Here is a 21038-nt window from a genome sequence, read left to right as displayed (position 1 = left end):
GTCCCCTGCGCTGTCTCTCAGCTGTCTCTGCTGTCCCCTGTGCTGTCTCTGAGCTGTCCCTGCTGTCCCCTGTGCTGTGTGTGACTGTCCCCTGTGCTGTCTCTGAGCTGTCCCTGCTGTCCCCTGCGCTATCTCTGAGCTGTCCCTGCTGTCCCCTGTGCTGTGTGTGACTGTCCCCTGTGCTGTGTGTGAGCTGTCTCTGCTGTCCCCTGTGCTGTCTCTGAGCTGTCCCTGCTGTCCCCTGTGCTGTGTGTGACTGTCCCCTGTCCTGTCTGTGAGCTGTCCCTGCTGTCCCCTGCGCTGTCTCTGAGCTGTCCCTGCTGTCCCCTGTCCCTGCAGACCTGCTCTTCGGGCTGCCTGGCCGGTACAGCGGGGTCAGCCTGTCCAACCGGCGCCGCGTCGTGTCCTACACCGTCACGCTGGGGCTGCAGCGCTACGACTCCAGGTGAGGCTGCCCTGGCCCCGGGCTCTGCTGCTTCCCCTCCCTCGTGGCTCCCCATTTCCTTGGGGTTTAGGGAGTCTTGCATCTCTGGAGGTGCTTTTCTGGGAGAAAACTTTTATGGTAATGAAATACTCTCAGTTCTCAGCTCCCCTTCACATGCAGAGCTGCCAGGGGAGCTCCTGTGGCATCCAGGGCCCCGTGGCTCTGGTTTCACCCAGTTCCTTGTGCACAGACTGCTTGGCTTTCCAGTAAGCACTGCTGGAAACACTTTGGCAGTGTTGGCCAAACTGGCATGGACTGAGTGGATGTGAGGATGTCAGGTTTCCCTCTGTCAGAGAAGCTTTAAGGTGAAGGTGAAGGAAAGGAGTTGGTTCTGCTGGAGGGTTTGGATCCAGAGCTTTATTCTGGCCCACAGGGCTCTGAATGCAGCAGCAGCTCCAACAGAACTCCCTGAGCCCGTGGGTGCTGCTCCTTTAACCCTGGGCAGAGGGGCAGGGAAGGGGCAGGAGCCACCAAGCAGGGACAGGAGGGGAGGGACAAAGGGACAAAGGACACCTGGATGGCCCAGTGCCCCCCAGGGGTAGAGGGCATGCTTGGGATCTGCCAATTCTGGAATTCCAGGACTGACAGACAGTGCTGGGAGGGGAAAGGAGAGGTGGCTGACACACCTGGGAGGGCATTGTCACGGGAGGGACCCGGGTTTGTGGGTAAACCCTGAACTCACAGCACAGCACCGCTGTCCCCAGGTTCCTGAGCAGCCTGCGCTCGCGGCTGAAGCTGCTGCACCCCAGCCCCAACTGCAGCCTGCGCGAGGAGAGCGTGGTGCACGTGCACTTCAAGGAGGAGATCGGCATCGCCGAGCTCATCCCGCTCGTCACCACCTACATCATCCTCTTCGCCTACATCTACTTCTCCACACGTAGGTCGGGGCCTGGGTGGGCTCAGCGTGCACGTGGTGTCTGTAGCACCTCCTGGTTCAGCAGGAGAGGTGGTGGTGCAGTTCTGCCCTGAGCTGCCATGGAGAGGGTTAAAAACTGTTTGCCTGATTCCTGCTGGTTTGCCCCTCTCAGCCAGGGTGCTGTTATTTATTCCTTGTGATTCCTTTCCCCATCCCTGGAAGTGTCCAAGGCCTGGGATAGTGGATAGACTCCTTTAAAGTCCCTTCCAGCCCAAACTATTCCACGATTCGTTGATACCTTCCAAGGTGTTTTCTGTCTTGGGCACCCTCAGATGCCACAGCAATGCCTCTTTTCCCCGGTTTGTTTCATCCATTATCAGACAGATCATGTTCTGAGCTGGTGGGTTTAAACCTCTCTGGCCACATTTCAGTGTGGTGCAGTGCTGGGACAGGTGTGAGCTGTGAAGCAGCACTGTCCCCTGTCCCACCCTGTCCTGGGGGGCTGTGGGAGCTGCATTCCAGACTTGTTCTGGATCTCTGCCCAGAAAACAGCCACGTTCCCAGTTCCCCACGCTAGCTGGGCAGGTCCAGATTGGTGGCCTACACGTGACAGAGAACGTGGATTCTGCCTTCTCTGAAGCAACTTTTTCTCAAAATAATTATTTTTCTTAAAAATTCATTTTTTGGGTTCTTCATTCTGATCCGAAAAACAAAAAATGCATCAAATTTTAAAATTTCTACATTTCATTTCAGGACTGCAGTACCTTCATTTCAGGCGCTGCAGCACCTGCATTTCAGACATGAGCAGTGCCATGCCTGCATTTCAGACACTGCAGTACATTTAATTTCATTTCAGACACTGCAATACTTTTCATTTCAGACACTGCAGTACCGGCATGTCAGACACTGCAGAACTTTAATTTCATTTCAGACACTGTAGTACCTGCATTTCAAACACTGCAATACTTTAATTTAATTTCAGACACTGCAGAACTTTAATTGCATGTCAGACACTGCAGTACCTGCATTTCAGCCACTACAGTACTTTAATTTCATTTCAGACACTGCAGTGCCTCCCCTCTGGGCTGGGGTGTCCTGTGCCCTGCTGGGGCTGGTCAGGATGACCGTGCTGTCCCCATCACTGTCCATCTGTCCCCGTCTGTGTGTCCACACCATGTGCTGTCCCTGCTGACCTGTTTGGGCTGTTTTTTGCAGGCAAGATCGACATGGTGAAGTCCAAGTGGGGCCTGGCTCTGGCAGCAGTGGTGACGGTGCTCAGCTCCCTGCTCATGTCCGTGGGGCTCTGCACCCTGTTCGGCCTCACCCCCACGCTCAACGGCGGGTACGTGCCAGCCCTGCCAGGGGCACAGCTGGGGCACACCCGGGCAGTTCATTCAGTGTGCTGGAAGCAGCTCCTGTGGGGCTGGACACGCGGCTGGGCACGGTCACTGTTGTATTGGAATATTACCAATATAGCTGGACAGAACGTGCCTTGGCTTGTCTGGCCCTGCTGCTGGAGCCCTCCTGAGCTGTGCCTCTGTCTCCCCAGAGAGATATTCCCATACCTGGTGGTGGTGATTGGCCTGGAGAACGTGCTGGTGCTCACCAAGTCCGTGGTGTCCACGCCCGTGGACCTGGAGGTGAAGCTGCGCATTGCCCAAGGTGGGGTCCTGCCCTGGGGGCTGGGACAGGGAAAATGGGAGAGCCAGGGGCTGGGAGAGGGAAAATGGGAGAGACGGGGCTGGGAGAGGGGAAATGGGAGAGACGGGGCTGGGAGAGGGGAAATGGGAGACAGGGGCTGGGAGAGGGGAAATGGGAGAGACAGGGGCTGGGACAGGGAAAATGGGAGAGACGGGGCTGGGAGAAGGGAAAGTGGGAGAGCCAGGGGCTGGGAGAGGGGAAAGTGGGAGAGCCAGGGGCTGGGAGAGGGAAAATGGGAGAGCCAGAGGCTGGGAGAGGGGAAAATGGGAGAGACAGGGGCTGGGAGAGGGGAAAGTGGGAGAGACAGGGCCTGGGAGAGAGGAAATGGGAGAGCCAGGGACTGGGAGAGGGAAAGTGGGAGAGACGGGGCTGGGAGAGGGAAAATGGGAGAGACAGGGCTGGGAGAGGGGAAATGGGAGAGCCAGGGGCTGGGAAAGGGAAAATGGGAGAAGCAGGGACTGGGAGAAGGAAAAGTGAGAGAGCCAGTGGCTGGGAATGATCTCATTCAGGTCTGGGAAGGAAACAAGGTGACTTGTACAGCCTTTTGTTGTAAATTCCAAGAACATAATGCTGATGTTGTGGGCACTGCCTTTTGGGATCGTTGACCAAAACAGGCTAAATAAATATAAAAAATATTGGTAGGGGAGAGCTGGATCTCCTGGTGTGGATACTGAGCAGTGCCCTCAGGTCCTGGATATCAGAAGTGCAGAACGCAGGTCCTACAAAATTCCCCTGAATGTGAGACAAAATAATCTTTTCCATTCTATGAATGCTCTGTGCCTGTGGAAGGATTTGAGTGTGCTCACACCATGGATAAATAGGATTTGCAGTCTTGAAAGCTGTTTCTAAACATCAGGGAGAAGAGATTCTAGAGCGATGCTGATTTTAGTTTTAGAAATACAAGTGGTTTGGGTCCTGGATGGGAAACAGGACTCAGAACTCCAGTTGGCCTTTGCACTCAGGAGTTTTAGCCTGGAAGGGCCTTTTGGGCCTGTTGCCTGTAGATTCCTGGTTTTAGGGAGGGGAAATGCTGCTCCTCTGGCTGTGTTCGTGTGTGGCACAGTGAAGAGGCTGCCCTGACCTGTCCCTGCCCTCCCCCAGGCCTGAGCAATGAGAGCTGGTCCATCATGAAGAACATGGCCACGGAGCTGGGCATCATCCTCATCGGCTACTTCACCCTGGTCCCGGCCATCCAGGTGAGAGGGGCTGCAGGACAGAGCCTGAGCACTGCAGGGAGGCATGGCAGCTGCTCACACAGCCAGGGAACTGGCTGGGCTGGAAAAGCCTTGGGACCATCAAATCCAAGTGTCCCCAGCACTGCCACCACTCGCCCATGTCCCCCAGTGCCGCACAGCTGTAAAATCCCTCCAGGCACGGGGACTGCACCCCTGCCCTGGGCAGTTCCAGTGCCTAACAGCCCCTTTCGGGGAAGAAATTTCCCTAATTTTCCCTAATTTCTAATCTAAATCTCCCCTGGCACAACCTGAGGCCTTTTCCTCTCATCCTGTCCCTTGCTCCCTGGGAGCAGAGCCTCAGGTTTTGATGGATTGTGGCCAAAGAGAACAAAGAATGTGAATTAGAATAAATACCTTGGGTTCTCACACGGACTCCCCAGCCCTGGGCTCTGGGCCAGCACCAGAGGTGGATCCCAGGGTTATCAGTGAGGCACTGCTGGCTTCCCTCGCTCTGGGGTGCAGGGGGAGCTGATCCCTGTCTCACCCTCCCACAGGAGTTCTGCCTCTTTGCCGTGGTGGGGCTGGTGTCGGACTTCTTCCTGCAGATGTTCTTCTTCACCACCGTGCTGTCCATCGACATCCGCCGCATGGAGGTGGGCGAGGGGCATGGCCCGGGGCAGGAGGGGGGCACAGCCCCAGTATCCCACCCCTGAAAGGGGAGAAGGACAGAATCATGGACTCACTGAGCTCAGAAGGGCCTTTGACCACTCCCCAGCACCACCACTGTCCCTGCCCCTGAGTGCCGCATCCTCGTGGCTCTTAAATCCCCCCAGGGATGGGGGCTCCACTCCTGTTCTGGGCAGCTGTGCCAGGGCTGGCCCCCATTCCAGGAGGGAATTATTCCTGATATTTAACCTAAACTTCTCCATGTCAGCTTGAGGCTCTTTCTTCTGATCCTGAGCTGTTAGAGTTCTGGTTCTGTACTTGCTTGGTCACACACACAGGGATTGGGAACAGAGCATTTGTGGGAAAAGGCACTCTTAGGAAGGACATGGAGCTGTGGGAGCAAATCCAGAGGAGACGTCAAGTGGATTAGAGGGATGGAGCAGCTCTGCTGTGAGGAAAAGCTCCGAGAATTGGGTTTACACAGCCTGGGGATGGAAAGCTTAAAGACCTGCTTGTGGCCTCCCAGGACTTGAAGGGAGCCACAAGAAAGATGAGGAGGGATGTTGGACAGGTTAAGGGGGGATGTCTTCAAACTGACAGAGAGAAGGTTTTCATTGGACATTAGGAAGAACTTTGTGAGGGTGGGCAGGCCCTGGCACAGGGTGCCCAGAGCAGCTGTGGCTGCCCCTGGATCCCTGGCAGTGCCCAAGGCCAGGCTGGACAGGGCTTGGAGCAGCTGGGACAGCGGGAGGTGTCCCTGGGACAGTGGGAGGGGTCCCTGGCATGGCAGGGGTGGGATGGGGTGGGCTTTAGGGTCCCTTCCATCCCAACCATTCCATGATTCCCTGAGTGTGTCAATGTGCTGGTTGGGGTAAATGGGCTGGGAGGAGGCACCAAGGAGTCACCCCTGACCCTGGGGGCACAGTCCTTCTCCGGGGGTCCCTCCCAGCTCCCAGGGGTCCCTCCCAGCTCCCGGGGTCCCCTTGCACTGGAGCAGCCCCTCAGCCCTGCCCTCTCTCTGTTGCAGCTGGCTGACCTGAACAAGCGCCTGCCCCCCGAGTCGTGCCCGGCCAGGCCCCCGTGCCGCGCGCGGCCGCTGCGCCCGGCGGTGCCACACACCGTGACCCCCCACGCCCCTCACGGCATGGCCCCCCACGGCCCCCACGCCGTCACCCCCCACACCATCACCCTGCAGCCGTCCTCGCTGCGCAACCTGCGCCTGCCCAAGCGCCTGCGCGTCATCTACTTCTTTGCCCGCACCCGCCTGGCACAGCGCCTCATCATGGTACGTGGGGCACACAGAGAGACTGGCAGGGGGGCACAGGGACTGCCGGGGGGGCACAGGGACTGGCAGGGGGGTACAGAGACTGCCGGGGGCTCACACATTGCCGGGGGGGCACACAGAGAACTGGGATGGCACACACGCTGCCAGGGGGACTGCACAGGCAGGGGGACAGAGCAGTGATCTGAAGGGCAGGGGACAGGGCAGTGACACTGAGGGCAGGTGACAATGCAGTGACACTGAGCTGTCTCTCACCCTGCACAGGCAGGGGACAGGGCAGTGGCACTGAAGGGCAGGGAACAGGGCAGTGGCACTGAGGGAGCTGTGTCTCTCTCAGGCAGGGGACAGGGAGGTGACACTGAGGGCAGGGGACAGGGCAGTGACACTGAGGGCAGGTGACAATGCAGTGACACTGAGGGCAGGGGACAATGCAGTGACGCTGAGGGCAGGTGACAATGCAGTGACACTGAGGGCAGTGGCACTGAAGGGCAGGTGACAATGCAGTGACACTGAGGGCAGGGGACAGGGCAGTGACACTGAGGGCAGGGGACAATGCAGTGACACTGAGGGCAGTGACACTGAGGGCAGGGGACAATGCAGAGACACTGAGGGCAGGGGACAATGCAGAGACACTGAGGGCAGGGGACAATGCAGTGACGCTGACGGCAGGTGACAATGCAGAGACACTGAGGGCAGGGGACAATGCAGTGACGCTGAGGGCAGGGGACAATGCAGAGACACTGAGGGCAGGTGACAATGCAGAGACACTGAGGGCAGGGGACAATGCAGTGACGCTGACGGCAGGTGACAATGCATTGACGCTGAGGGCAGGGGACAATGCAGTGACGCTGAGGGCAGGGGACAATGCAGAGACACTGAGGGCAGGGGACAATGCAGTGACACTGAGGGCAGGGGACAATGCAGTGACGCTGAGGGCAGGGGACAATGCAGTGACACTGAGGGCAGGGGACAATGCAGTGACGCTGAGGGCAGGGGACAATGCAGAGACACTGAGGGCAGGGGACAGGGCAGAGACACTGAGGGCAGGGGACAATGCAGTGACGCTGAGGGCAGGGGACAATGCAGTGACACTGAGGGCAGGGGACAATGCAGTGACGCTGAGGGCAGGGGACAATGCAGAGACACTGAGGGCAGGGGACAGGGCAGTGACACTGAGGGCAGGGGACAATGCAGTGACGCTGAGGGCAGGGGACAATGCAGAGACACTGAGGGCAGGGGACAGGGCAGAGACACTGAGGGCAGGGGACAATGCAGTGACGCTGAGGGCAGGGGACAATGCAGTGACACTGAGGGCAGGGGACAATGCAGTGACACTGAGGGCAGGGGACAATGCAGTGACGCTGAGGGCAGGGGACAATGCAGAGACACTGAGGGCAGGGGACAGGGCAGTGACACTGAGGGCAGGGGACAATGCAGTGACGCTGAGGGCAGGGGACAATGCAGAGACACTGAGGGCAGGGGACAGGGCAGAGACACTGAGGGCAGGGGACAATGCAGTGACGCTGAGGGCAGGGGACAATGCAGTGACGCTGAGGGCACTGTCTCTCCCCGCACAGGCCGGCACAGTGATCTGGATCGGAATCCTGCTGTACACGGACCCCGCCGGGCTCCGCACCTACCTCACGTCGCAGGTGACGGAGCAGAGTCCCCTGGGGGACGCGGGCCTGCCCGCCATGCCCGTTCCCGGCGGGGTGCTGCCCGCCGGGGACCCCAAGCTGGCCCTGTCCGTGTTCCCCTCGGAGCCCGTGCAGCTGCCCGAGAACCGCACGGAGCCCAAGGCGCGGCTGGAGCCCGAGCAGCAGCCCTGGGGCCCCGAGGGCAGGGCCAACGGGCAGCTGGAGCTGGGGACGGAGGCACAGGTCACCTGGGGAGCCGAGGACGAGGAGATCTGGAGGAAGCTTTCCTTCAGGCACTGGCCTGCCCTCTTCAGCTACTACAACATCACCCTGGCCAAGAGGCAAGTGCAGTGGGCTGGCATGGGGTGCCACTGGCACGGGGAGCTGGCAGCTGAGCCCAAGGGTTTGTCTTGTTTCTGTCCTTGGTGCTCCCAACTCACACAGCCTGCTTCCATGGGGCTCACTCCAGGTGTGTGTGTGGGAGGAGCTGCTGAGCAGCGCCCCTGGGGTGGGCAGAGCTCACAAACCCTCCAGGGCTGTTCCTCTGGGAGTCAGGGTTGTTCCACTCTGCTCCTGGGTGGTTTGTGTGCTGGGTGTCTTGTGTCTTCCTTCATCCTGGAATTGAAGTTTTCAAATTTGCAAAACAAGAAAAGGGGGCTCAGAGGGGCCCTTGTGGCTCTGCAGAACTCCTGACAGGAGGGGACAGCCAGGGGCTCAGGCTGTGCTCCAGTGAACAGGGTCAGGAGGAGAGGGAACGGCCTCAGGGGTTTCCAGGGGACGGTCTTGGTGGATACTGGGAAGAATCCTTCCCCAAAAGCTGGCACAGCTGCCCAGGGCAGTAGTGGAGTCCCCATCCCTGGAGAGATTTAAAAGCCCTGTGGATGTGGGGTTTGGGGACATGGGTTAGTGGTGGCCTTGGCAGCACAAGGGGGAGCAGTCAGACTCGATGTCAGAGGGCTTTTGCAACCCCAGTAATTCCACAGCTGTCTGATACAATCATCTGTAAGGGATGGAAATAGTACACGTGAGGAAGAGACAGCTGAGCTGAAAAAGCTGCTAGGTGAGACCTCCCAGCCTGCAGCACACAGGAAACCAGGCTTAAATTCATGGGATCCACTTGATCTCACCAGGCTTCATTTCTGTTGGCTCATTGAAAAGTTAAAACCTGGGGAATAGCTTTAGAGGAGAATATTTCAGGGAGACCTTTAGCTCAGAGCACCTGAATTTACACACCGAAGGCACCCTGATCCCTGCCGTGGCTGCCTGTGCCCCGGTGCCCCTCCTGAGCCGCTGTCGCTGTGCCCGCAGGTACATCAGCATCCTGCCGGCCATCCCCGTGACGCTGTACCTGAAGCCGCAGGAGGCGCTGGAGATGCGGCACCCGCAGGAGGCGCGGCGCTCGCAGCCCTTCCTGGACACGGCCCCGCGGCCCGAGCGCGGCACGCCGCCCCGCGGCCACCAGGACGTCACCCTCTACAAGTACCGTGTCTGCCGCGGCCCCTGAGCCGGCCCCAGCCCCAGGGGGAACGGGGGGAACGGGGCTGATTCAGGCTGCTCCTTCAGGGCTGGTGCCTCAGGGCTCCTCCCTGCTGGGAGACCAGAAAGCTCCTGAAGCTGCGGTGCCAGAGCTGGGGACGCTCCAGAGCAAAGCAGCAGCTGGGGATGCTCCAGTGCAAAGCAGCAGCTGGGGATGCTGGGGACGCTCCAATGCAAAGCAGCAGCTGGGGATGCTCCAGTGCAAAGCAGCAGCTGGGGATGCTGGCGATGCTCCAGTGCAAAGCAGCAGCTCGGGGTGCTGGGGATGCTCCAGAGCAAAGCAGCAGCTGGGGATGCTCCTGTGCAAAGCAGCAGCTCGGGGTGCTGGGGAAGCTCCAGAGCAAAGCAGCAGCTGGGGATGCTCCTGTGCAAAGCAGCAGCTCGGGGTGCTGGGGATGCTCCTGTGCAAAGCAGCAGCTCGGGGTGCTGGGGATGCTGAAGTGCAAAGCGGCAGATGGGGATGCTGGGGATGCTCCTGTGCAAAGCGGCAGCTCGGGGTGCTGGGGACGCTCCAATGCAAAGCAGCAGCTGGGGATGCTCCAGTGCAAAGCAGCAGCTGGGGATGCTCCAGTGCAAAGCAGCAGCTGGGGATGCTGGGGATGCTGCAGTGCAAAGCAGCAGCTGGGGATGCTCCAGTGAAAAGCAGCAGCTCGGGGTGCTGGGGATGCTCCAGTGCAAAGCAGCAGATGGGGATGCTGGCGATGCTCCTGTGCAGAGGGAAATTGGTGCATCCTCGCACTTTTCCATCACTGAGAGCAGGCTGTGCATGGAGCCCCTTAGGGCTCCTGCAGCAATGCAGGGTGACCAGGACAGAAGGTCAGTTTGGGGGTTTAAATGTGATTTCATAGAAGCCCAGAATGGTCTGGGTTGGAAGGGACCTTAAAACCAATCCAGTCCCACTCTGTGCCATGGGCAGGGACATCTTCCACTATCCCAGGGTGCTCCAAGCCCTGTCCAGCCTTGCCTTGGACACTTCCAAGGATCTAGCAACCACCTGAATATAATTTGATAATGATTTATTGGGGATGAGATCAAACTCTGGTGCAAGGAGCTTCCCTCTCTGTGGAGAGAATAGCTCACAACCCCTGCCTGAATCTGCACGTGCTGAACACACTGTTATCCCATCCCCAGCTGGTGTTTTCTTAAAATCTTAGTTGCTCATTACTTTCCTTACTGAAAAGCCTCAAAATCTTGTAATGGGGAAATTGTCATTTTCCCATTAAACTCCCCTTAATTTCCAACAAATGTCTGTAATTTGTTGAAAAGCCTTCTCAGCTGAGAAACAGACCAGCATATGAGTAATGCCGGCACAGAACTTCCCAAATCTATCCGTGGACTGGAAACTGGAGTTTATTTCCTTACCTTCTTGTCTGTGTGTGTGTCCCCAGGGTGGCTGCCCTGGGCCTGGCATCGGGCATCCTGCTGGTGCTGCTGCTGTTCTGCCTGTACCGGGTGCTGTGCCCCAAGAACTACGGGCAGAACGGGCCGGGCCGGCGGCGCCGCGGGGACCTGCCCTGCGACGACTACGGCTACTCGCCCCCCGAGACCGAGATCGTGCCCCTGGTCCTCAGGGGACACCTCATGGTACGTCCAGCTTGGCAGTAAATACCTCTGGAAAGGTTATTGGGGCGTGAAATTCCTGCAGCACGCTCTGTCTCCTCCTGGGGCTGGCTGGCTGCAGTTCCACCATCAGCGCCTCTGGCTTCCATTCCCTGCTTTGCTGGGATGGCTCCACATTGTCCACATTGCTGAGCTCCAGGGGACAGCTGGATGGGGCACTCGGGGCTCTGGACGTGGCACTGGGGCTCTGGGCTGAGTGACAAAGTGGAGGATCAGTCACAGGTGTGACTCAGTGCTCTGGGAGGGATTTTCCAGCCAGGGTGAGTCTGGGATTCTTCCTGTTCTGAGATGAAACAAAGCTCTTGGGCATTCAGAAAGATGAGTTTGCAGTGTCTCCCAGCAAAGCTGTGTCTCTGCTCCTGATCCTGCCTTCAGACTGGGATGGAATTTTTTAGGGAAGGCAAGACAGGTGGAGTCTGTTGGGTTTGCAGCAGTGCAGTGCACACTGAGGGCTCTGGGCAGAGATCCTGGAATCCCAGAACGGTTTGGGTTGAAAGGGACCTTGAAACTCATCCAGTGCCACCCCTGCCATGGCAGGGACACCTTCCACTGCCCCAGGTTGCTCCAAGCCCTGTCCAGCCTGGTCTCGGACCCTTCCAGGGACATCCATGTCCTCACCGTCCCTCAGTTCCTAACCCAGCCAGCTTTGACATGAAGTCCATCACCTCTGCAGTTCTGCACCCTCACCAGGCTGTGCTCAGCACGCAGAGGCCTCGGTGGTGCCCACTGAGCTGTGCTTGTCCTTGTCCCCCACAGGACATCGAGTGCCTGGCCAGTGACGGGATGCTGCTGGTGAGCTGCTGCCTGGTGGGGCAGATCCGCGTGTGGGACGCACAGACGGGCGACTGCCTCACCGTCATCCCCAAGCCCAGGTACGGCCTGGCCGTGTCCCCACGGCGCTCCCGGGAGGCAGCCCACAGCCAGGGGCTCAGCTCTGTCCCTCCTTGCAGGCTGCGCAGGGACAGCAGCGGCATCTTCGACTACCAGGAGGGCTGGGATGCCAGCCCGGACGGCAAGAACGGCCTGGAGGACTCCTTTGAGAGCGGCCACCAGCTGAAACGGCTGCTGGGGCCCCCGCAGCCGCCGCTGTTCTGCGACCAGCCCGACCTGACCTCCCTGATCGACACCAACTTCCTGGAGCGCGCCAAGGCCGAGCCGGAGCCGCGGCTGCGGGCGGTGGGCGCGCGCCGCAAGGACTCGGGCTACGACTTCAGCAGCCTGGTGGGGAAGGTGTACGAGGAGCACGGCGGCTCCGGCTGCAGGAACGGCGCCTTCCCGGGGCTCCCGGCCCCGCACGGCCCCGCCGGGCTCTGCGGGAGCGGCGGCCGCGCCCCGGCCTGCGGGGGCGACGAGGGCGGCTGCGGCGGCGACGAGGGCTGCGACAAATCCTCGCCCCCGCCGTCCTGGGGAGGGGACCTGGAGAGCTCCATCTGGAGCCTGGAGCTGCAGGGGAACCTCATCGTGGCTGGCAGGAGCAACGGCAAGCTGGAGGTGAGGAGTGGGGACACAATAATGGGAGGTGGAGATGAGGAACAGGGACACGGTAACAGGAGGGTGGAGGTCAGGAATAGGGACACAGTAACAGAGAGGTGGAGAGGAGGAACAGGGACACAGTAACAGGGAGATGGAGATGGAGGGGTACACAGTAACAGAGGTGTAGATGAGTGGGGCGCAGTAATGGGAGGGTGGAGGTGAGGAGCAGGGACACAGTAACAGGAGGTGGAGATGAGCAGGGATGCAGTAACAGGAGGTGGAGATGAGGAGCAGGGATGCAGTAACAAGAGAGGGGAGATGAGGAGCAGGGATGCAGTAACAGGAGGTGGAGATGAGGAGCAGGGATGCAGTAACAGGAGGTGGAGATGAGGAGCAGGGATGCAGTAACAAGAGGGTGGAGATGAGGAGCAGGGATGCAGTAACAGGAGGTGGAGATGAGGAGCAGGGATGCAGTAACAGGAGGGTGGAGATGAGCAGGGATGCAGTAACAGGAGGTGGAGATGGGCAGGGATGCAGTAACAGGAGGTGGAGATGAGGAGCAGGGATGCAGTAACAAGAGGGTGGAGATGAGCAGGGATGCAGTAACAGGAGGTGGAGATGAGGAGCAGGGATGCAATAACAGGAGGGTGGAGATGAGGAGCAGGGATGCAGTAACAGGAGGTGGAGATGAGGAGCAGGGATGCAGTAATGGGAGGTGGAGATGAGGAGCAGGTACACAGTAACAAGAGGGTGGAGATGAGCAGGGATGCAGTAACAGGAGGTGGAGATGAGGAGCAGGGATGCAATAACAGGAGGGTGGAGATGAGGAGCAGGGATGCAGTAACAGGAGGTGGAGAGAAGGAACAGGGACACAGTAACAGGAGGGTGGAGATGAGGAGCAGGGATGCAGTTACAGGAGGGTGAAGATGAGCAGGGATGCAGTAACGGGAGGTGGAGATGAGCAGGGATGCAGTAACAGGAGGTGGAGATGAGGAGCAGGGATGCAGTAACAGGAGGATGGAGATGAGCAGGGATGCAGTAACAGGAGGTGGAGATGAGGAGCAGGGATGCAGTAACAGGAGGTGGATATGAGCAGGGATGCAGTAACAGGAGGTGGAGATGAGGAGCAGGGATGCAGTAACAGGAGGTGGATATGAGCAGGGACACAGTAACAGGAGGTGGAGATGAGGAGCAGGTACACAGTAACAGGAGGGTGGAGATGAGGAGCAGGGATGCAGTAACAGGAGGTGGAGATGAGGAGCAGGGATGCAGTAACAAGAGGGTGGAGATGAGGAGCAGGGATGCAGTAACGGGAGGTGGAGATGAGGAGCAGGGATGCAGTAACAAGAGGGTGGAGATGAGGAGCAGGGATGCAGTAACGGGAGGTGGAGATGAGGAGCAGGGATGCAGTAACAGGAGGTGGAGATGAGGAGCAGGGATGCAGTAACAGGAGGGTGGAGATGAGGAGCAGGGATGCAGTAACAGGAGGTGGAGATGAGGAGCAGGGATGCAGTAACAAGAGGGTGGAGATGAGCAGGGATGCAGTAACAAGAGGGTGGAGATGAGCAGGGATGCAGTAACGGGAGGTGGAGATGAGGAGCAGGGATGCAGTAACAGGAGGTGGAGATGAGGAGCAGGGATGCAGTAACAGGAGGTGGAGATGAGGAGCAGGGATGCAGTAACAGGTGGTGGAGATAGGAGCAGGGATGCAGTAACAGGAGGTGGAGATGAGGAGCAGGGATGCAGTAACAGGAGAGTGGAGATGAGGAGCAGGGATGCAGTAACAGGAGGTGGAGATGAGGAGCAGGGATGCAGTAACAGGTGGTGGAGATAGGAGCAGGGATGCAGTAACAGGAGGTGGAGATGGGCAGGGATGCAGTAACAGGAGAGTGGAGATGAGGAGCAGGGATGCAGTAATGGGAGGTGGAGATGAGGAGCAGGGATGCAGTAACAGGAGGTGGATATGAGGAGCAGGTACACAGTAACAGGAGGTGGAGGTGAGGAGCAGGGACACAGCAATGGGAGGCAGGAGGTCACCCAGCCTGGCGGCACGGCGCAGGGAGCTGTGCCTGCTCACTCAGCTCAGGGGCCGGGAGCAGGGCACACAGAGCCGTTCAGGGTCCCAGATCCCTGTGGCCAGTGTCACCACAGTGCCCCCTCCTCCCCAGGTGTGGGATGCCATCGAGGGGACCCTCCGCAGCAGCAACGATGAAGGACAATCCGGCATCACCGCCCTCGTCTTCCTCAACAACAGGTGACTCCTTGTGCAGGTGCTGGGAGATCCTCAGCCCCAACCTCCACGGCAGCTCCCGGCAGCAGAGCCTCAGCTGGAATGTCTCCCCCCTGGAATCAGTGTCATGGAGTGTCCTGAGCTGGAAGGGCCCCAGGGATCATGGAGTCCAAGCCCTGGCCCTGCCCAAGACACCCCAGCAACCCCACCCTGTGCCTTAGAGCTTTGTCCAAGCCCTCCTGAGCTCTGGCAGGGTTGGAGCTGTCACCATTCCCAGGGGAACCCATTCAGTGTCTAACCACCTTTGCTTGTTATCCAACCTCACATCCAGCCTAATCCTCTGAGAATCCACCCCTCACCAGCTTTCCTGGCTCCAGGAATGCTCCAGCAGCCACTTCTTCAGCCCTCAGTCTTGCCAGCAGCTGAATATCCAAGGGTTTCAGGGCTGGGACACCTTTGGGTCGCTGCTGTTCAGAGGCACTGCCATTGTCCATTCCACTCAGAGCTGTGTCCAGTTCAGAGGCACTGCTATTGTCCACTCAGAGCTGTGTCCAGTTCAGAGGCACTGCCACTGTCCATTCCACTCAGAGCTGTGTCCAGTTCAGAGGCACTGCCACTGTCCATTCAGAGCTGTGTCCAGTTCAGAGGCACTGCCATTGTCCATTCAGAGCTGTGTCCAGTTCAGAGGCACTGCCACTGTCCATTCCACTCAGAGCTGTGTCCAGTTCAGAGGCACTGCCACTGTCCATTCCACTCAGAGCTGTGTCCAGTTCAGAGGCACTGCCATTGTCCATTCCATTCAGAGCTGTGTCCAGTTCAGAGCCACTGCCATTGTCCATTCCATTCAGAGCTGTGTCCAGTTCAGAGGCACTGCCATTGTCCACTCAGAGCTGTGTCCAGTTCAGAGGCACTGCCATTGTCCACTCAGAGCTGTGTCCAGTTCAGAGGCACTGCCATTGTCCATTCCATTCAGAGCTGTGTCCAGTGTCCCAGCCCAGCTCTGTGCAGCCCCCTCCCAGGGGCGGGGGGTCTGTGCTTGGCCTGGGGCTGTTCCCAGGTTTGGGGCTCAGGGAAGGGCCTCTCTCAGCCCCACGTCTGTCCCTCAGGATCGTGGCTGCCCGCCTGAATGGCTCCTTGGATTTCTTCTCTCTGGAGACACACACGGCCTTGAACCACCTGCAGTTCCGAGGTGAGCAGTGTTGGAACGTCAGTGCAGTGCCCTGGGCTCCTGCCTTCCCCTCCCTGCAGCTGAGCCTTCCTCCTCCTCACAGCCCCTTCAGCTTTGGTGGTGACTGCTCCAGAACACCCAGAGCTGTGCTGGGCTGAGGGAGCTCCCTGTGCTGGGCACCCTGGCAGGTGGGGTGTGGGACTGGATGGGCTTTAAGGGCTCTTCCATCCCAAACCAGTCTGGAATTCTCTGATGCTGTTGAGGCCCTCACTCAGCTGTCCTTAGCACAGTTGTTCTCAGCTGCATTCCTGACGCTGGCAGGGGGGTTATTTACAGACCACGAACGAGATGGGGCTGCTATGGAAAGTTCCTCAAGCTGTTTATTTTTCAGCATCACTCTCATTACATGATTATGACAATGGGAAGATGCCAGCAGCTCACAATCCAGGCAGCAGACCAAAAAACTTAATGTTACAACTTACTTTATAAGCTTCTTAACCAATCACACAAAGCAAAAGCACATTGACAGGAGTTCTATCCAATGACTATAAGCACAGGTGCCTTTGGTTAAACAATGCTTGCTTATTTCAAATGCAATACCTGCTTGTGAGCCTTAAAACACAATGCACAGAGCTCCATTATTAAGCTTTAACCTTCTTAATATCTTGCTAGATAAACTTTCTGCAGCTTAGAGAGCCATTCAGACAAACGTTAATACACAGGCCATTGTTCTATTTGCCCTTGCTTTTCCTACAGTTTAAATAATTTTTCTGCTGACCTAACTCATGACTGTTGCTTAGCTCTGCTCACAGTTCTGCTGTATCTGAGTCTGAGGCCTGCCTTTTGCAGCTTTCCCAAACCCCTCTGATTTTATAGATTCCCACCCATTCCCAGCCCCAGTTCCCCCCTCTCTCTGAGCCCGTGTGTCCCGCAGGAGGCCCGGGCAGGAGCAGCCTGCCGCCGTCGCCGGAGCTGGGCCGCGGGGCCGCGGGGCTGCGCTGCCGCCTCACGCACAGCGTGGCGTGCGCGCACCACAAACCCATCACCGCGCTGAGGGCCGCCGCCGGCCGCCTCGTCACCGGCAGCCAGGACCACACGCTCAGGGTGAGCGGGACAGGGACAGCGGGGCAGGGAGGGACAGGGAGGGACAGCCAGGACCACACGCTCAGGGTGAGCGGGACAGGGACACCCAGGCAGGGACAGCGGGGCAGGGACAGCGGGGCAGGGACAGCCAGGACCACACGCTCAGGGTGAGCGGGGCAGGGATGGATGGGCAGGGACAGCGGGGCAGGGACAGCAGGACCACACGCTCAGGGTGAGCGGGACAGGGATGGATGGGCAGGGACAGCGGGGCAGGGAGGGACAGGGAGGGACAGCCAGGACCACACGCTCAGGGTGAGCGGGGCAGGGATGGACGGGCAGGGACAGCGGGGCAGGGACAGCCAGGACCACACGCTCAGGGTGAGCAGGACAGGGATGGACGGGCAGGGACACCAGGGCAGGGAGGGGGAGCTGGGAGCTCTGTGGGATCTGTTCACCGAGGAGTCCAAGGACAGAGCCCAGAGTGTCACCCTGAGCTGAGTGTGGGACTCTCGTGCCTCGGGAATGGGATGGAGTCACTGAGGCTGGGAAAGCTCTTCAAGATTGTCAAGTCCAGCCAGTCCCCCAGCAGTGCCAAGGCCGCCACAAACCTGTGTCCCCAAGTGCCACATCCACATGGCTTTAAAATCCCTTAAGGGATGGGGACTCCACCACTGCCCTGGCAGCCCCTTCCAATGCCTGATCACCTTTCCCATAAAGGAGTTTTCCCAATATCCAACTTAAAGCTCCCTCTCCTCGTGTTGCCTGGAGCACAGCCCAACTCCCCTGACTGTCCCCTCCTGTCAGGAGCTGTGCAGAGCCACAAGGTCCCTCCTGAGCCTCCTTTGCTCCAGGCTGAGCCCCTGCCCAGCTCCATTCCCTTCCCTGGACACGCTCCAGCCCCTCCAGGTCTTCCTGTCAGGGGGGACCCAAAGCAGCCCTCAGGATTTGAGGCCCCTCAGCACAGCCAGCACAAGGGGACAATCCCTGCCTTGGAATTGTGGCCACACTGGTTTGATTCAATCCAGGAGCCACTGGCCTGTTTCCTACCTGGGCACAGCAGGTCACATCCACCAACACCCCAGGGTTTTTCCAGCTCCTGTGTCTCCAGCCTGGAGCATTCCATGAGGCTGCTGTGACATTCCCTGAGTGGCAGACCCGGGTTCTGGGGTGTCCCCTCTCCCCTTCCCCTGTGCAGTCACTGCCCTGTGACCACCCTGGCACTGCCCACCAGCCATGCCCTGCCCTGCACCCCCTGGCACCACAGGCAGGCTCTGGCTGTGCACAGTGGGACCAGGTGGGACCTGCTGTGCCATGGGAGCTCAGGTGGCACCACCCAGAGCCCAGGTGGCCGCGGAGCCTCACTCGGGCCTCTCCTGCCCCAGGTGTTCCGGCTGGAGGACTCGTGCTGCCTGTTCACCCTGCAGGGCCACTCGGGAGCCATCACGGCCGTGTACATCGACCAGGTACGGGCAGCTGCTGGGCCTGAGCCCTCACACCTGAGCTGATGGCTGAGCTGATGCCTGAGCCCACCCTGAGATCACACCTCAGCCCGTCCCTGCTCCCATCCCTGAGCCAGCGGCTCAGCTGGAGGCACCCATCTGGCTCCCTCCATCTCTCACTGGCCAAGCCAGAGTTTCCCCCCCAGTTCTCTGTGAGCTCAGCAATCTCTTTTCCTGGAGATCTCTTCCTCCTCTGTCCTTCTGGAGCAGGGAATCCCTGTCCCTGCACTGCGAGCTGGGGCTGGGCAGGCCTGAAACGGGGCCTGAGCCCCCAGGGAGGCTCTGTCCCCAGTGCCAGGAGGAGTGGGGGTCCCCCTTGTGCTCCCTACAGCAGCGAGTGCCCCTGGGTGCTCTCCCACTGCACAGAGATGGCCTCGGGTGACTCTGCACTGGGGTTCCTGGGCTCTGTTCCCCCAGCCTGCTCAGGCACAGGGAACGGGCATGGAATCCCCGGGCTGGCAGTGCAGGGTGCAGCCCCGCTCGCTCCCCTGCATTGGGAGCATTGGTGGCACCGCGTGTGCCCTGGCACTGAGGGGTCCCCGCTGTCCTGCAGACCATGGTGCTGGCCAGCGGCGGCCAGGACGGGGCCATCTGCCTGTGGGACGTGCTGACGGGCAGCCGCGTCAGCCACATGTTCGCGCACCGCGGGGACGTCACCTCGCTGACCTGCACCACCTCCTGCGTCATCAGCAGCGGCCTGGACGACGTCATCAGCATCTGGGACCGCAGCTCGGGCGTCAAGCTCTACTCCATCCAGCAGGTGCGACCTGGGAGGGTTAACCAGGAATTGCCCGGGTGGGAAAACCCTCGGAGACCCTGGAGTCCAACCCCTGCGCCGCCAAGGCCACCACTGATTGTGTGCGCAGGTGCCACATCCACAGGGATTTTAAATCCTTCCAGGGCAGGGGACTGCTCTGCTACCCTGGGCAGCCCCTTCCGAAGTCTCATCACCCTTTCCATGGGGAAATTCCTGCTGATGTCCACTCTGAGGCTCCCCAGCCCGGCCTGAGGCCATTCCCTCTCCTCCTGTCCCTGTTCCCAACCCCCCACAGCTGTTCCCTCCTGTCAGGAGCTGTGCAGAGCCACAAGGTCCCTCCTGAGCCTCCTTTCTCCAGGCTGAGCCCCTGCCCAGCTCACAGCCTCAGGGGCCCTCCTGGTTTTTCCAGGCCCCCACCAGACCCTGCAGACACCTCAGCTGCGCTTGGAGGCTGCAGAGCTCGTGTTTCAGCTGGGCACGCTTGGAACAGCCTCCCTGTCCCAGGAAAAGGCTCCGGTCATGCAGGGTCTAGCTCTGCCCCACTCCCGACCCCGGAGCTCAGCTCTCTCCCCTCAGAGCTCGGTTCTGACCCCCGGAGCTCAGTTCTCACCCCCGGAGCTCTGCTCTCTACCCTCGGAGCTCAGTTCTCACCCCCGGAGCTCAGCTCTCCCCTCCGTCCCGCAGGAGCTGGGCTGCGGCGCCAGCCTGGGCGTCATCTCGGACAACCTGCTGGTGACGGGGGGCCAGGGCTGCGTGTCCTTCTGGGACATCGGCTACGGGGACCTGCTCCAGACCGTCTACCTGGGCAAGAGCAACGAGTCGCAGCCGGCGCGGCAGATCCTGGTGCTGGAGAACGCCGCCATCGTCTGCAACTTCGGCAGCGAGCTCAGCCTGGTCTACGTGCCCTCGGTGCTGGAGAAGTTGGACTGAGCAGCAGGAGGAGGGGACTGAGGCGAGGCTGGGGCTGTGCCGGACGGGGGCCGCGGGCTCCGTGCGTCCGTCCGCGCCGCCGGAGCGACTCCGGTCACCGAGCGGGGCGGGGCCGCCGCCCTCCTGTGCTGTCCCCGGCAGCGATGGTGCGGAGGGACACGGGGCGGGACGGGGCAGAGCGGGGACAGTGTGCTGGCTCCCGGGCCGGACACACAGCGGTGGCTGTCCCACCCCGGGACACAGAGCGGCCCTCGGCCAGCCCCGGCCCCGGGTGGAAGCCGGGAGAGCACCGGGACCAGAACCAGGACCGGGACCGGCCCGGGCGCGGCTCGGCCCCCACGTGCCTTAGGGCGCGGCAGGGCCCGCCCGATCCCGCCCGGGGCCGCAGCTGCCCCCACTCTATTTATTTATACGCTGTAAATAGTTATTTATTGGGAGGGGGGGCGCGGGGGCCCAGCCCCGGCAGCGCTGCCCTCGCCGTGCCCTGGCACAGCTGCCCTGCCCGGCTCCCTCCTGCGCCCCGGCTGCAGCAATAGCACCTTCCTCCTCCTCCCCTTCCTCCTCCTCCTCCCGCTGCGGGGCCAGAGGAGGCTTTTCTCAGGTTGGGAGCGGGCGCTGGGAGGGGCCCGAGCGGGGCACAGCGGGACCAACGAGCGCAGCCAGGAACGGGGCAGCCCCGGGGCTCCCGGCCCGCCCCCCTGCCCCGAAGCGCCCGTTCCCGACCCCCGGTGATTGTAGGGGCGGCGCCGGCCGGGGCGGGGGGACCCCCGGGACCCCGGCCCAGCCCCCGCGGGTGGCCTTCGCCCAGCTGTACCTTTGTGCTGTACAGGGGACGCTTTTTGTACCGATCGTGTTTTATAACGTGTGCAGAACATCCATTAAACGGAACTAACCCGAGCCTGGCCCGGCCCTGACCCTCCCGCGCCGCCAGCACCAGGGCC

General features: G+C 60.1%; 1 protein-coding gene across 3 annotated transcripts in view; it reads left to right on the top strand.

The window, feature by feature from the left end:
- The window catches only part of SCAP (SREBF chaperone), a 59169-nt gene extending 38197 nt beyond the window's left edge, over positions 1-20972 (top strand). For all 3 annotated transcript variants that reach the window (XM_063162228.1, XM_063162144.1, XM_063162322.1), the window contains 18 exons: positions 340-445; positions 1189-1361; positions 2556-2682; positions 2890-3002; positions 4143-4237; positions 4771-4869; positions 5910-6167; positions 7742-8142; positions 9110-9280; positions 10726-10921; positions 11714-11829; positions 11908-12448; positions 14599-14684; positions 15767-15849; positions 16763-16932; positions 18294-18374; positions 18964-19170; positions 19852-20972. In XM_063162228.1, coding sequence (XP_063018298.1) covers positions 340-445; positions 1189-1361; positions 2556-2682; positions 2890-3002; positions 4143-4237; positions 4771-4869; positions 5910-6167; positions 7742-8142; positions 9110-9280; positions 10726-10921; positions 11714-11829; positions 11908-12448; positions 14599-14684; positions 15767-15849; positions 16763-16932; positions 18294-18374; positions 18964-19170; positions 19852-20097 — 3269 coding nt within the window. In that variant the 3' untranslated portion in view covers positions 20098-20972. The remainder of the gene's footprint in view (positions 1-339; positions 446-1188; positions 1362-2555; positions 2683-2889; positions 3003-4142; positions 4238-4770; positions 4870-5909; positions 6168-7741; positions 8143-9109; positions 9281-10725; positions 10922-11713; positions 11830-11907; positions 12449-14598; positions 14685-15766; positions 15850-16762; positions 16933-18293; positions 18375-18963; positions 19171-19851) is intronic.
- The last annotated feature ends 66 nt before the right edge of the window (positions 20973-21038 follow it).

This window comes from Melospiza melodia, chromosome 1 (genome assembly GCF_035770615.1).
Source record: "Melospiza melodia melodia isolate bMelMel2 chromosome 1, bMelMel2.pri, whole genome shotgun sequence".
Lineage (NCBI taxonomy): Eukaryota > Metazoa > Chordata > Aves > Passeriformes > Passerellidae > Melospiza > Melospiza melodia.
Note: the sequence above shows the minus strand (reverse complement) of the source record. Positions and strands in the feature narration are given on the sequence as shown.